The 16,739-nt window shown below is 40.6% G+C and overlaps 1 protein-coding gene across 11 annotated transcripts in view; it reads right to left on the reverse strand.

Moving 5' to 3' along the window:
- Positions 1-16,739, reverse strand: part of EPS15L1 (epidermal growth factor receptor pathway substrate 15 like 1) — a 142,702-nt gene that overhangs the window by 61,700 nt on the left and 64,263 nt on the right. For all 11 annotated transcript variants that reach the window (XM_072156354.1, XM_072156363.1, XM_072156345.1 and 8 more), the window contains 6 exons: positions 13,302-13,374; positions 10,119-10,280; positions 7,284-7,481; positions 1,098-1,262; positions 306-435; positions 56-204 (listed from right to left, as the gene is read on the reverse strand). In XM_072156354.1, the coding sequence (XP_072012455.1) occupies positions 56-204; positions 306-435; positions 1,098-1,262; positions 7,284-7,481; positions 10,119-10,280; positions 13,302-13,374 (877 nt within the window). The remainder of the gene's footprint in view (positions 1-55; positions 205-305; positions 436-1,097; positions 1,263-7,283; positions 7,482-10,118; positions 10,281-13,301; positions 13,375-16,739) is intronic.

A 16,739-nucleotide genomic window follows, 5' to 3' on the forward strand; every position in this document is an offset into this window, starting at 1 on the left:
AAAAATCAGATGTAATAATAGGTGCAGTATCCACTTAATGACTGACATAACTCACCTTTAAGGGTAATGTCATTGAATGGACATTATTCTTGGTGAAGGGGTCAGTAGAAAAAGGGTCACCTTTACTGGGCTTCTGGAAAGGATCATCAGAAGGAGGAGCATGAAATGGATCGGTTTCCTTGAATGGATCATCACCAAAAGGATCTAAAAATATATATATAATCTATGTAAGCATTTGGTGAGTGCTTAAATTTAATTTTTTACTTCATTCAACTCCTCAAAAGAGCGGAAAAGAGGGCACTTACTGCTCTTAAATGGATCAGCTCCTTTAAATGGATCAGAAGTGAAGGGATCCTCAGTTTGGAATGGGTCAGAATAAATGTCCTGATTGTTGTTGCTATTGAACAAAATAGCTTTGTTCTTGAATGGATCCTCCTAACAGACAGACACACAAGTAATGGTTAGGAGGAAATCCATCCTGCAACACATCTATTCTGTGGAAGAGATGTATATACTAAATAGATGTACCTTTTTTTAATGCAGGGGGAAATCTTAATTACATAAATTTATGTATCACTAAAAAAATCACAAGTGTATCATCTCTCCGTCCTCAAGGGCATTGAAAAATGCAGCAAAAAGATGACACCCAAGTACACACACCATCAATGACCGTAAACACTGTGTTAAGAAAGGAGATGCAACATGCTGTCAATTTGATTTGCCTTTAAAGTAGAGGACATATATTTACATAAACATTTCACAGGCCTTGGCGAATATAGTAAAAATATATGTACTGTGAAATGGATTAAGCAACTTGCACAAAATATAAATGAGAATTAACCCAACACAAACTAAAAGATGCAAGTGGACCTCATTTTTAAAATATATGTTAAGTATTTTGCAACAGAGCTTGGAGAAAAAGTAAAGTGTGCATAATGTATCACAAAGGGTTTTGATAAGAAAAAATAGACCACTAATGGGAATGAAACAAACCAAGAGAGTGTAAAAACGGAGCCATTACTGTACGGGCAAATCATTAGGAAATGTTGGTTACCAGGAACCGCTTCTTTAGCGCCTGAAACAGAGCTGTTTCTCACCGCTGATGTGGAAAGCTCCAGCCGCTCTCTTGAGGAAAAGGCCTCAACATCAGATAAGTTATTCAGACTTCCTCCATGGTCTCCGTTGAGTGCATTGTTATATTGTTCAATAGATTTGTTCATTTCCTGCTGACTCTCTTGAAGCTGTGACAATTTACTTCGAGCCTAGAAAATGGAATTCAGAAATATATGTAGCCATTCAAAACGTCTGACACACACAACCTGTGGCCCTCAATTCCATTCTGCACCGAGTAGATATCCACCAATCATAGACTAAAAACAGGCACTGGGCTGCTGCTAATAATTCTGTGTGCAGCAAACTTTTCCTCTCATTGCAGTCCAGGACGGAGCGCACTCACTTATACACCGAATCTGTGCTACTGCCAGAAGCAGCAGCATGAGGAGAACTACAAGTTACAGACAGTTAAGTTTTATCTGGGGAGGCACAGCATGAAGGCACATCAGATCTAGTGTGTTGTGGAATAGAAGATGTAGCAGAGCTGACTGTCATTGTGTGCAATATGTATCACATGGATCTCATCATCTCTGATCTGTCTCATCTCTCTATGTGTCAGATACTAATAGAGTATATTAGAATGTTCAGAAGCCCACAGAAGTAGATGGATCATGAGGTGTCCCCACCCTGGAATTTTGCACTGACCAGCCTAGGGAGTGACAGGAGCTAAAAGAGCAGTATAATTGTGAAATAAAGTGTTAAAAATTATCTTTATTGTGTTAAAATCACTAGAGGATTGAAATTTGAGAATTTTCTTTCAAGAGAAAACCCCTTTAATCCTGGCAGCAGGCTGCTAGCAAGAATTCCAATGTTTTCATGAACTGTGGGCTCCCCTGTAGCTGACTGGCAGCTATTGCCTTATGCATGGTATAAGGAACAGCAGCTGCAGCTTGTATAAAGGGTCTGACAAATACTGATAAAACTATTTTTATTTTAACACCGGGAATGGGGTGTTGAGCGGTTCTTTTGGTGTCATGCACTAGGTATAATGCAATGCATCAGTTTTCACACTGAAACAGCAATGGCAAGTTTCCAAATGCCCTGGTACTTCATCCGCTTTTATATTTCATAATTGAGCACCAATATCCCAAATGAGAATACCTCTTTGAACTGTTCCCATGGACAACAAAAAAGAAAAGACAATTTGATAATAAGGCCCCCCGAATATTGAGATAAAACTAGTTACTAATTACAGATACCTGACACAATTTATAAATAAGAACATCACAATTCAGCCTTCTGAATTGTCAGCTGTATGCTTCTGAAATGTCAGCTTAGGTCCTATGCACACAAACGTATATGGCAGCAGTATGCTAGCTGTATGATTGGCAGCTAGAATATGCCCGCTATAGAAGTGCATTGTGCAAGGCATGGTATGGTATAGTGAGCACAACCGTGTGTCACAGCAATGTGCTCTCCCAAGAGAATGCTCTGTTTTACTGCTGTATATATGCAACCTGGCAGCACAGCTGCCTATTGAGAGGAGAGGGGTTAGGATTGCTCCCAACTCCCCTTCTCCACCCAGCTGTATACTATATTCCTCTTGATGGAACTTATGTGGAATAATATAGATGCAGAGAATAATCACAGTACACCAGCAGCTACTAGACATAGTTATGGTTGTGGCTGGTCAGGTAATGCTGTGCTAAGGCTTTATGGGACTGATACCAAACCATACATAAAGACAGAGGAAATGTGGAGATTACTGATATCTCATCAAAAAAGGTGCAGCATTTTTCTGCACAGCAATTGACAGAACCTGAGGATTTTTCAAAAGGAAGACTATTACCACCTGCTGAGATATTAACGCTTTCACAACCTGTGACGTAATACCACGTCGCATATCGCAGCAAAGACTTACTGCTAGCACCGATCGCGGGTGTTAACCCGCACATCGTCGATGGCGGCGCATGACAGCCGGGTCTTCCAAGAGCCAAGACTGCCTCGTTTTACCCCTTTCATTACAATGTGCTATCAGCACATTGTAATGAATGAGGAGGAAAATCCCCATAAATTGCCATACAGTAGTATGGCAGTATATAGTAGCATAAATCAGACAAACTAGGGTTAAAGTACTCTAGGGAGTCTGAAAAATCCTAAAAATTCAAATCACCCCCCCTTTCCCTAGAACTGATATAAATATAAATAAAAACAGTAACTATCAAACACACATAAGGTATCGCCACGTTCGAAAATGCCAGATCTATCAAAATATACCTGTAACAAAAAATAGCACCCGAATTAAAAAATTGCACTTTTTTGCCATTTTGAAAAATATAAGATATTCATTAAAAAATGGTCAGAAGGGCGAACAGCCCTAAAAATGCTAGCATTGAAAACTTCATCAAAAGTCACAAAAAAGATACCACCCACAGCTCCGTACACCAAAGTATAAAAAAGTTATTAGCGCCAGAACATTAAAACATTTAAAAAAAAAAATTCTACACAAGCTTTTAATTTTTGTAAATCTATGAAAACATTATAACACCTATACAAATTTGGTATCCCCATGATCGCACCGACCCAAAGAATAAAGTAGACATGTCAATTATGACGCAAAGTGAAAGCCGTAAATTCCAAGCCTACAAGAAAATGCTGCAAATGCGTTTTCTAACCAATTTCACTGCATTTTGAATTTTTTTCCCGCTTCCCAGTACATGGCATGGAAGAATAAATACCATCACTATGAAGTGCAAAAAACAAGCAGTCACAGAGACCTTTATGTGTTAAAAAAAAAAAAAAGTTATAGATTTTTGATTGTGGGGAGTGAAAAATAAAAATCAAAAAAGGCCGAGGTCCTTAAAGGGTTAAAGAGGGGATTTCTGTGTTTCTAGGTGCCAAAGTTCAGAAAATACAGTAGTTGTGAAACGGGCCACCATTATGAGGTTTATATGTGTGCTATCTGTACAGGGTATGTGTAATAAGTATGGATATAGTCATATGGAAGTCGTTAAAAATGAACACTTTAAAATCCAGTAATACCACCACCTTTGCTCTGTTAAAAATCACAACTTTTTTCAGCCACAATTATTTTGACATACTCGTGATAAAGGCTATCAATGTGCAGTTAAACCAAAAGACTTACAGCAGAGTTATGATAAAATGTACATTGTTTGCCATCTATTAGAGACAATTCTGAAGTTTATTAAAGATGCACTATTTTTTATATACCGGTACTATATAGCAGATTACCCAGCAAATGTTGTACTACTGCATATTTATAGTTGACTTCTAAAATGAAAAATCCTTAAACATGATAGTAAAAAGCACAAAGGTCACAACAGAAATATGAACATAGCTATTATTTAATCGTTCTTTGTAAATGTGTTATCTTGATACAAAACAACAGGGGTTTACTTACCAAAAGTAAAAGGAATAGTGCTAAAAATGTGTTCTAAAGTTTCAAAAATAGGCTGAGGAGGATGAAAACCAGACAAACCACATCCTTAAAGAAGCAGCGTTAGAAAGGTTATAGACAGCAGCCACTCTTTGTGCATGGACCAAGACATAAAACATGAACAGCTGTTATGGCAGTCTGTTCAGAGTGTGATGATTTGGAAGTCTTAAAATGATCAAAAAACTTATGGTCAACATATGCATTAAACTGACATTTTTATAATGTATATATGTACCAAGTTTACATTTCTAAGTATTGATCAGGGAGGACCTGACATCGAGCACCTTTACCTTTTTACCTGCCTTTTTACCTCCCAGTTACATCTATTAGTTGCAGATCAATGGATTGGGCCATTTTGCAATATTACGACCCGCCGCTGTACTATGTAGGGCAATGCAATATTAATCACATATCTGAAGTTTTGACAATTTTTAATGCAAAATCACCATCACACGCATGAGTGTTTGTCCTCTAAAAATGTCAGTCTTTCTATACGTTATACAATTTAAGAAAAAAAAAATAGCAGTAGCTCTTTTACAAATTATGGGTTGCTAGTTGCAAACATATAGTGACAAATGTGAAAAAAAATTAAGCTTTTTAGAAAGATAATTTTGCCACCACAATTAATGTTATACCACTATGATTTTTGTGCTGAAAATTCCCACTCGTCTTGTATTCGGATATGCATATAAAAAAATAGATTTACTACTCCCCATTCCGACGCACTAGGGATATCCTCTGTGCTCCGGCTCCAGGTCCGTGACAGCAATGTGTGCACGGCCGGCACCGGTGCACATGAAGAAAGAAGAGGAGCTGCCCGGGATGCGTAATGGTGAATACTCAGTTTATTTTTTTATGGACAGGCTATACACTACAGGGGGCTGGCAGGCTATACACTACAGGGGGCTGGCAGGCTATACACTACAGGGGGCTGGCAGGCTATACACTACAGGGGGCTGGCAGGCTATACACTACAGGGGGCTGGCAGGCTATACACTACAGGGGGCTGGCAGGCTATACACTACAGGGGGCTGGCAGGCTATACACTACAGAGGTGGAGTGGGCTTTAAAGGATTCTGCCAACTTCAAGTTCTGTCGCTTATAGGCACTTGATATTATGGTTTTAAGCCCACTGGCAACGGTTGTTTTTTATGCTTTTCACCCTTTGTTTGGACCCTGAAATTGTAATAATAAATTAGTGTCCTTTCTTCAACTCTTTGTTTGGTCCAAATATTCAAGGAATGCCTGGTGGTCTCTTTTGCGGATCTTGGGTCCTGGCAAAAAGAGGGGAGTATGATTTCTTGGTTCCACTGGAATTCAGAGGCGAACTTAGGAACAAAATTTCGATCTACTGTTAACACATTCCTATCTTCCAAGATTCTTAAATACAGGCATTATCCATTAATGAACCGTATTTCTCCCAGCCTTCTAGATTTTGTTGTAGCAATTAAGAAAGCTGTCTATTGAGTTAGATCCTTAATGGTACTAGATTCTTAGGGGCCCAAAGGAACTGTTGGTAAGGAAATTTAATCATGGCATCATGGGCTGTTTTGGATTTGGGCCTTTACAAACCTTTCTATCCACTTTTGGTCTGCCTGAGAAACATTGAAACAGACTGCAGATATCTGGGTGTTTTGGGGTGTTGGTCTTAGAACCAGAAGAATGTTTGGAGAAGACTGATTAGGTGGATGGACTATGCAAAAAAATGTTACTCGTTTCCGACTTGCCTTTAGTTTGGAGATTAGTTTGTCACATAGACCTTTAGTTTTAAACAATTCCCTTTCAGGATCCAAGCTGATAGATGGAGAAGACCTGGATTGGGGTGTCGGTTTATGACTCTAGGTATCACTGGTATTGGAGGAAGGGCACACACTAGAGGATGAGTCCAAGGGTGGCTGAAGGCATCCAGATGTGAAGCTGGAGTTACTTTTGCCAGCAAGAAGAAAGCTTCTACATTGGTATTTTTTGGAGTTGCAAATAGATTTATAGAAATCGCCCCCAGGTTTCTACTAACTGCAAGAATATTTAGTTGTTTCTGGCACCACTCATTTTGACTCATCTTACATGCTACTGTATTTTCCAATCCCTTCAGATGGATCACTGTAAGGGCACTGTTTTCTGCCCAGGAGAAAACTTTGTGGGAGAAAGCTAGGAGATCTTGGGACTATGTTCCCATATGATACTGCCGTGATGTTGTCTGAGAAGACTTATGTGCTACTGTTTCAGCAGGGATTGGCTGTTCCTTAGGGCTTCCCATTTGGCTTTTAGCTTGCAGTAATTTGAGGAGCGGGATTGGGTCAAGAGTGGCCAGACCGCCTGTAACAAAGTCCCTGCGTCGGTCTGTACCGCTATAACGGGCCATTGTTGCCAAGCTACACCTTTCATTAAGTGGGCTTATACCGGGCTTGTCCCACACACGTCATCATCCTTTTGAGAAAGCATCAGATTACATTGGTGAGTGCTGCGATCTTCTATTTTGTTTTCATTCCTTTTTGTCATTTTAGAGGTAATATAAATTACTTTTTTTTTTAAGTTACACTATTATACTTGAACAACCAATAGTGTGATTGCTTGCTCATACCAAAAAAAAAACAAGACTACTGTATTGCCGATCACAGTGTGGAGGCATGAAAGGTCGAAAATACAGGTCTAAATATGGCGCCGGTTCATGCTACTGCTGAAATTAATCACCAAGGTACTTGTGATGGAATAGAGATGAGGTGAATACCAATCATGCTTTCCTATTACAACGGTTTTGTAATGTGAACTATACCTGGTTTATTTCTTCCTGTGTTGATTTTAGTGACTTTATAATGGTCTCCAGTTGTATCTTGCCTGCTTGGATACTTTGCTCCAGCTGTGTCTCTTCCTGCTGCAACCTGTTAAGCTCTGATTTGGCCCTATTCAGTTCCTCCTCCTGTGCCTGCACATCTGATTCTTGGGACTGAATCTGTACCTTTAGTGACGAGATCTTTCAAAAAAAGAAATAGCACAGGAACATTAGAACCACTACAATATGTTTAGCTTTATCAGATAACAAACTGAACCAAAAAAAGAAAAGTACTATAGAATTAAGACATTTCTATCTTTCCTTAAACAAAAAAAAAAAATCAAAATATGTAAAAGCACTTTAACCCTTTGAAAGGGTTTTTTTTCCCACAGGATATACAAGTGGTTATAACCAAGAGGTATTTTTTCTCGTGACACATTGAACTACGTTTTTTTTTAAACTCGTTTTATTAAAGAATAAAATTTACATATACATACATGTCATAAATAGTAAAGACAAGCCGGTCGTACATATAGGGTTATATACAATTGAACTACGTTTTAGTTAAAAAATTTTGATGATATATTTTGCATTTAATTATGAAAAAATGGAAGTTTAGGAAAGAATTTGCGAAATTCTCCATTTTCAAAGTTCTAAATTCTCTACTTTTCAGGCAGATATCACCCATACCACTAAAAACTGCATAACTAACACTTACTGAATATGTGCTTTTTTGGCACGTTTTTTTTTTTTAAAGCATCCTCTAATTTTTTCCTAGGATGTTAGGGGGGCACATTTTTATGGAAATCGGCAAAACCTATATTTACAGGGACCTGCTCAGCTTTAGAAGCCTAAATAATAGTACCGTATTTTCCGGATTATAAGTCGCACTTAAAAGCCTTGGATTTCCTTGGAAATCCAAAGTGCGCCTTATAGTCCGGTGCGCCCTATATGAGGGCAGCGCACCCTACTTACATAGGTCCCCGCTACCGGAGACAGCAGATCTCCAGCGGGAACTGCAGACCACGCGGCACGAACAACTTCTGCCGCGTGGTCTGCAGTTCCCGCTGGAGATCTGCTGTCTCCGGTAGCGGGGACCTATGTAAGTATTCCATTCTCCACCTCCCCCTCACCTTCCCTGCTCACCTTCCCCGCGTTCCGCGTCTCTTCTCGGCGTCGCGTCGGGTCTCCGCTCCGCCCCCGGACCTCCGCCACGCCCCCGACCCTGCCCCTTATAGTCCGATGCGCCTTATATATGGAATTATTACATATATAAGGCGCATCGGACTGTTGCGCCTTGTATTCCGGTGCGCCTAATGGCCCGGAAAATACGGTAAAACTCTGTAAATTACCCCATTATAGAAACTACACTCGACAATGTACGAAAAACCAACTTTAAAGAAGTTTGTTAACCCTTTAGGTGTTTCACAGGGGTTCACAAAATGTAGGAGGAGTTTACAATTTGTTATTGTTTTGGACAATACATTAAATTATGGCCCAAAAATTAAACATTAAATAACAAGTTCCACAAAATACCCAGTTTCTCCCGAGTATGCCGATATCCCATGTGTGTTGGTAAACTGCTGTATGAGCACACAGCCAGGCATAGAATGGAAAGAGCGCCATTCAGAGCAGAGTTGCATTGTAACATTTTACAGGCTACATATTTTTATATTTTATTTTTTTTGTAATGGACATATGAGGGCTTAGAGATGAGATCCACTTTTCAGGTACATCATTCAATAGCTAATTGATGAGATTTTATTAACTTTTTCATGGTGGGAGGATAAGAAAATCATTAATTCTGGTTTAGGGTTTTTAGATTTTTTTTTTTTTTTGCTGGCTGTTCACCATACCATAAAAATAATTTGTAATCTTTATTGTATGGGTCACCACAATTACCGCAATAATCCATTTATATAGTGTTTTTATGGTTGACTTTTGCAGAATATAGAACTCATCTGGTGAAAAATTTGCTTGTTTTTCCATCGCCATGTTCTAAGAGGGATAACAATTTTATGGTTACGGAGCAGTTTAAGGGATTGTTTTTTGAGGGACAAGCTTTACTTTTTATTGGTATCACGTTGGGGGTAGATGTTACTTTTTGATCCCTTTTTATCCTTTTTTTTGAGGTCTGATGAAAATATTGTAATTTTTGTGTGTGCACATTTTTTTTTACATTTTTTACAGCGTTCACCATACGGGTTCAGTAACAATTTTATTTTATTATACGAGTTGTTACGGATGTGATGATACCCAATATGTTGTGGTGTGGTATTTTGAGGCGATTTTCACACATATATATATATTATATACATATAAATACATATATATACATATACATATATACATATAGTGAATTAGAGTATTCTTATTTTTGTTCCAGTGTCAGACCTGTAGAAGTGATCATGTGTAATATACTGCAATACGAATGTATTTCAGCATATTACCTTAGAATTTTGCATATGCTGACAGGCACCTTGTTTGATCGTGCTGAAAGCACGATCTAACAGCCATCGTCTGAAGGCAGCCCTGGGGTTATTCATAGGACCCCATGGCTCCAGAATTGTCCTATAGACGCCTTGGTCATGGCAACCTAAAGGGTGAAACAGCTGGGATCACAAGGATTGCAGGAGCCTGGGTGTCACACTGGCTCTGCTTCTGAGCCTGTGCTGTTGCCAAGACGTACATGTACGCCAGGATGTTAAGGGGTTAAAAGTATAAGGCTATGAATATTAATAAATGTATATATTTTTCCATAAAATTTTTTGGCACTGCATTTGCATTTCCTGTAATATGAATCCTGGATACAGCTAACCAGTGTGTGCTACAGCTCACCATTTGTCCTTCCTCTTGGCACTTTTGCCTGACATCATTCAGCATGTCTTTTAATTTAGCTTTTTGTTGGTCCATTTCATCCAGACGGTCCTGTGCATCTTGCTTTTGTGCTTCTAGTTCCTGTAGTGTTGAAGTTTCACGATCTAAATCATTTTGTAGTTCCTAAGAGATAGAGATTGAGTAAATATTGATATTCAATCTGTGCTGCACCATGCACATCAATATAAAAGTTGTGTTAGGCAGAAATAAACTAGCCCTTTCCATTGAGGATTCATAATCCGCGGTATGTCATTTAATCGCTGCAGATCATGGTGCAGAAATCAACCAAAAGTTGAGCATTGGGGCTTCTGTGGCAAAATCATGCCAACATTTTTGCAGGTGACTGGACCTACCTAAAAGTCCCGGGATCATTCTTTTCTATTGATACTAATTCATTTATCCACGGGTACGAGGGAAGAGTCACCGAGTGCCGACCAGCCACCCACCAATTTGCCCACGGATTTACTGCCGGGTAACTTCCACAACTCTTATATTATGTGGGCAGACAGCTTAAAGCTAATCTGTGCATGGGCCTGGTTTTCAGCCAACCTCCAATCAACAAATGAATACTCCCACCCTTGGGTGTCCTGCAGCACTTCAAGGGAGTTATGTTGGTATCTTGGCAACCCCCCTGAGAGCCAGAGTAGGGAAAGCCTTGTGTGTTGTAGTCAACTGTGAAGGATTCACAAAACACATTGGAGCAGATTTTTTTTTTTTTAAAGGGCATAAGAAAAACTGTTCTAGTTCCTAGTGGAAGTCAGAGCTCAACTTTAATTTTCCCACAGCAGTTTATAAAATAAAAACTGAGCTCTGAATGGTTGCCATGAGCAAGTAAAACAGTTTTCCTCTCAGACACCACTTCTAAATCTCCCCCAATTTGGTACCGGAAAAACCCTTTTATATAGGGCATCCCGGTCTATACTTCAGACAACCACACATTACAGAGAAAAGATAGCCAGTACTACTTTAAAAAATTGTTTAAAGGTTCACTGAAAAAGAAAAAAAATCTTTCCCCCATTTCACAAGCTAAATGAGGGTTTATCATCTGTGGGATACATTATATTTCCTAGTGCATATATTCAAATAAATTACAAAGTTACATGATACAATAGTGCAGATAATGAAATTTAGGCATGGGTGTCCTATTGTCCAGTTCAATATTTGCAGTGCTGTTATGCTTTTTTTTTTTAAATGGTGATATCTTTGGAGCTGCTTTACATATTCATGTCACATATTACATATTCACATGTTCATGACCTGTAAGACTGTAACATCTTAAAGGGGTATTTCCACAAACTAAAGGTAGGCCCTATCCAGCGGATAGGGCCTAACTTGCTGATTAGTGGGGTCCGGTGGATCCCTCGTTTATGCAATCTGTGGGAGTCTCAGCAATGAGACCCCCACTAATCAGCAACTTAGGCCCTATCCCGTGGTTCCTGGGAAAACCTCTTTAACAACTAGCATATTGGGGCACATTTACTTTCCCAGTCCCTGCGCGATCCCCGATCCGGACTGTCTGACGAGGATTAACTCTGTCGCGATTCATGTAGATTGTGTGCCCGATATCCTACATGTGTCACTTCCCCGATCGGGTCCACCGAGTTCACCTTCTTCTTCCTGGTGTATGTAAGTGCATGGCTTCCAATACAATTTTTAAGTTAAATCCCGAGGTTTGCCCGAATCCGTCAGATCGCCAGACGGCCTGCCCCCCGATTTGTGTTGCATGAAAGCCGACGCGACCGCCAAAATCCAATCTTGTGCGCCAAAAACCCCTTTTAAATCCCTGTCCCAGCGGCACAAAACGGAAATCGTCAGGTTGTTCGACGAAAGTGCGGTCCATGGGGCCCCTAGTAAATGAGCCCCATTGTGTTTTCACAACAGCCCTTTAAGGTACTTCTTTTGATGCAATCCCTTTCTACTGTGCTGCATCAAAAGCAGCTTACAGGACATTGCGTCCTGCTGCTGCCGTGGCAAGGATATGTTACTACAGCTCAGCCGCAGCACAGAAACCCTCGACGGGAAATGCAGTCGCAGCAATCACATCGTTTCAATGATGTCACAGGCAGCCTGGGGTCCTCTGAAGGACCTCCTGGGATGCATGTAGTAGCTTACTATTAGACCATGCCAGAGATATAGCCTAATGAAAGTCTGTTAGTAGCTGACAGTGTAATTCACTGCACTAGATAGCTAGTGCAATGCATTGTAATAGAATACTGTCAATGCCCCCTTGTGGGGAAAAGTTTATGTAAGTAAAAAGAGATAAATAGCACCAAATTGCCCATCCTTTTAAAAATAAATGAAATCACACATACTTAGTATTATCACACTTATAATATATAAATATGAAAAAATTATGCCCTAATTAACATTTTTCAATCACACATAAAACACCAACAAAAAGCTTTATGAACTCAAAATGCAAATAAAAACTACAGGTCTTTACGCAAAAAATAAGCCACATATGAAACCGAAAACTGTGCAATTGAAAACATTTTGTCCTGAAAAAAAACAAGACCCCATACAGCTATGAGGACTGGAAAATTAAAAAGTTACATTTTGTAGAAGGCAAGGAAGAAAAAAACATGAAAAATAGTCTTGGCATTAACTTGGAAAACAGGTGTGTAGATAAGGGGTTAACTTAATTGTTAACATGGTCTTTGTTATTGCACTTGCTGCCAAAAGACCCTTTACGCAGACTAACTTTTACTTTTGCAAAGCCCTCCCCCTCCACCCGGAGCTCAGCACACAATCCTGGCAGGGAGCCAGATAGGCTTAAATAAAAGATTATTAGGAAAAAAATGATTCCAAAATATGGCAAAGGCAGCTTTGTAATGACCATCAATGAAAAATTACCTTTGTTGTAACAGTAAATATCTGGTTCGGGGGCACCTAGACACACAATCCTGATATGATATTAAAGGGGAGATTCTTTCCTTACAAGTGCCATCAGAAGTGTATGTTGAAGTCATACATTTATGAGTTATGTAGCCATTTCTATTTAATAAAAATCCTGCCTTGACTTGTTTAACAGGAATGGTCCTAAAAACTAAGGGCAGGATCCAGCTTTTGGCAGATGTGTAGAGTTGTTTGTTGAACAGTTTATGCAACATATGGAAAGGTTAATGACTGGAAATGGAGACATACCTGTACTTCGGTGCTTTTCTGCCTAATGGCCTCTTCCTTCTCTCTGATGTCTTGTTCCAAAGCATATTTCTCTCTACAATAAAATTTTGTTAAATGGGTAATCCCATCTTAAACATTTATGGCATATTCACAAGATATTGCATAAGTGTCGGATAGATGTGGCCCACATCTCCCACACCTTGAAGGCCCTAGTTTTAAACAGATTTCTTATTTCTAACACATTTATGTAATATACTGAAACACCTGAAAAAGGCTCAAAGGGGTTTGCCCATGAAAGAAAGCTCTCAAATTATAACCCTCTAGTGATGTTTACTTACACAATAAAGAGTATTTTTGTATTTAGTTAACAATTTTACTCCGTTTTTTTTTGATGATTTAGCTCCTATCACTCAGTGGTGGTCAGTGTCAAATTCCCGAGTGTGGGAGGCGACTCTAAGCAGATACAGCACTAGTGGGATCATAATGTGGGATGACGTGTGCTAACAATGTGTTTAGATTATCAGGGTAGAGGTTTATCTACATTTTCATTTAGCTTCTGAACATTTACTAGTATCTGACACATAGAAAAAAGAGAGATGAGACAGATCAGAGATTAGAGAGAAGATCCATGAGATGGATATAACACACAATGACACTCTGTTAACTCACATAGTGAAGTTTGCAACATGCCTCCTCCTGCTATAAAGATCTCATCTGTAACTTATAGAGCAAGTCTGTGAGTTCATATTGTAATGAAGGGGGAGGGGCAGAGATCATACTGCATCGAGCAGACGGGAGAATCAATTCATGAGAAGAATCTGTCCTGTCCGACCAACAAAATCAGAAGACTGATAGAGACCGGATGGTATTATATCTGTGAAATGCTGTATTTTTATTAACAACAATGAATTGGAGAATGTTATTTTGTTATCATGAGTATATAAAGAACCTTGTCTTCATAGGAACACCTCTTTTTTTTTTTAAAAGTATTTATTTTTGCAGTTTTTGAATTTTTATACAAACATAATAAACAAAACCAAAAATCAAGATTGTCTGTCACATATTTCCTTCCCCCCAATACAGGATTATTATATAACAGCCATGGTAACAGTCAGGTTCTTACTGCGTTTCAAAACTACCTGAGGGATATTACATAGTAGATAACAGCAGGATACTGCAGCCAGACATCTTGTTACAACACAAACAACTATTGACACAGGGACAATCAGTCACACACACACACACACACACCAGCACGCTCAGTCTCCTTCATCATGGAGAGGAGTATATATCACATGTGATTATAGGGCAGTATGGGGAGTCGCGCACCATCTGGACCAGATGCGGTCAAACTTCTGGGGACACTTCCTATTGGTATACAGGGACCGGTAGTGGGGAATGACACTATTAATGAGTAGTATCCATCTTTTTAATGGAGGGGGCTCCTGGTCCTTCCAGGTCATCACCACCACTTTTCGGGCGTAGTATAGGACAAACCTAAAGAAAATTTTGTCATAGTGGCCATTGACAACTTCGTTTATGATGCCGAGGAGACACACAGAGGGAGACAGTAAGCGTGGGAAATCAAAGTGTACATTTAGGAACTCCAGCACTTCGGACCAGAAGACATGGACCCTAGGGCAGGACCAGACACAATGCAGGAAGGATCCGACTTCAGCCTGACAGCGAAAGCAAAGATCATTAGGCATTGCTCCCATGCGGAATAGTCTAGCAGGGGTGAAGTAAACTCGATGGAGGAATTTAGATTGGATCAGGAAGTCCCTCGCACTCACTACAGATGTGAAGTAGGACAGTTCGACCTCCCTCCAGTCATCATCTGACAGGTCAGGGATATCCTGTCTCCAGCGTTCACAGGCTCTATCAAACGGTCTGGACTTTTGCTCTTGTAGAAGAGCATAGCACTGAGTGAGTGGCTTAGGGAGGTCCGGGGTACTCATCAGAGTCTCTAGTTTGGAGAATTTCACTGTCAGGCTGAAGGAGCCGAATTGGGCTTTGAATGCGTGTCGCAGTTGCGTGTAATGGAAGCTAGCCGTATTGGGTACAGCATGTCTCTCCCTTATCTCGTTAAAGCTGAGTAATTCTGTTTCCGGGGATAAGAGCTGGCCTACAAATTTCACCCCCGCTGCCCCCCACATTGTCCAGCCCGGGAGGGAGAGGAAGTGAGAGAGCCATGGATTGAGCCACAAAGGAGTCCTAGGCGAGAGAGGGGGAGAGCTGCTCGGTTCTACCAGGGATTGTGCCCTACGCCAGCACACCGCTACCGTACGTAGGGGAAGTGGGGTATCAGATGGGGACTTATATCTGTACAGCAGGTTTGTAAGGGCCTCGTAGGAACCTACCAGGGCACCAGCCAGTGCAGTAGCTGCATTACCCATGTCTATATCTATCCACCACTGGGCATATACTAGCTGGGAAGCCAGGTAATAAAGATACAGATCCGGGGCCGCCAGTCCACCCCTAGACTTGGGAGCCTGAAGCAGCGCCAGACTGAATCGCGGGGCGCTACTCTGCCAGTAGAAGGACCTGAGAATGCCGTCTAAGCGTTTAAACAGGCTCTTAGGAAGTAGTATAGGGCAGGCATGGAAAAGGTACAGAAACTTAGGGAGAAAAATCATTTTGAATATATTAATACGCCCGTACAAAGACAAGGGGAGAGTAGACCAGGCTTTTAGGCGCGATTCCGTTGCAGCTATCAGGGGTGTAATGTTTAACTCCGTAAATGCCTGGACCTTGCGTGACACCTGGACTCCCAGATATTTAAAGGTGGACACCACCCGAACTGGGACGGGGAGGGAGTGTACCCCTACATCAGATAAGGGAAAGAGGGCCGATTTGTCCCAGTTAACCCGAAGGCCTGAGAACCCCCCATAACGTTCTATCAGGGACAGAAGGGATTCCAGAGAGGGGCCCACATCCCCAAGATATACAAGTGTATCATCAGCATAGAGAGATACCTTCTCAATAATAGTACCTCTAGTTATGCCCTTAATGCCCTCAGAGTGGCGGATCGCCACAGCAAGGGGCTCAATGGCGAGTGCAAAGAGGAGGGGAGATAGTGGGCAACCCTGTCTAGTGCCCCTAGCCATAGGGAGAGTAGGTGAGATGTTAAGATTAGTCCGCACCCTAGCCTTGGGATCGTTATACAGTAGCTTAACCAATGCTGTAAATCGAGGGCCAAAACCCATTCTAGGCAAAAGGGTCCACAAATAGGGCCACTCCACAGAATCAAACGCCTTACAATTGTCTAAGGATAATATAAACCCTGGGTCTGGAGACCGCTCTGCCTCTGCTATGTTCAGGTGTAGTCTTTGTATATTTATGTCAGTTCCCCTCCCAGGCATAAAGCCTGTCTGGTCTGGGTGAACCAATGATAGTATTACTTTATTAAGCCTTGTTGCCAGAATTTTTGCTAGTATTTTAACATCTGAGTTTAGGAGG

Source organism: Engystomops pustulosus, chromosome 1 (assembly GCF_040894005.1).
Source record: "Engystomops pustulosus chromosome 1, aEngPut4.maternal, whole genome shotgun sequence".
In the NCBI taxonomy this organism is placed as follows: Eukaryota; Metazoa; Chordata; class Amphibia; order Anura; family Leptodactylidae; genus Engystomops; species Engystomops pustulosus.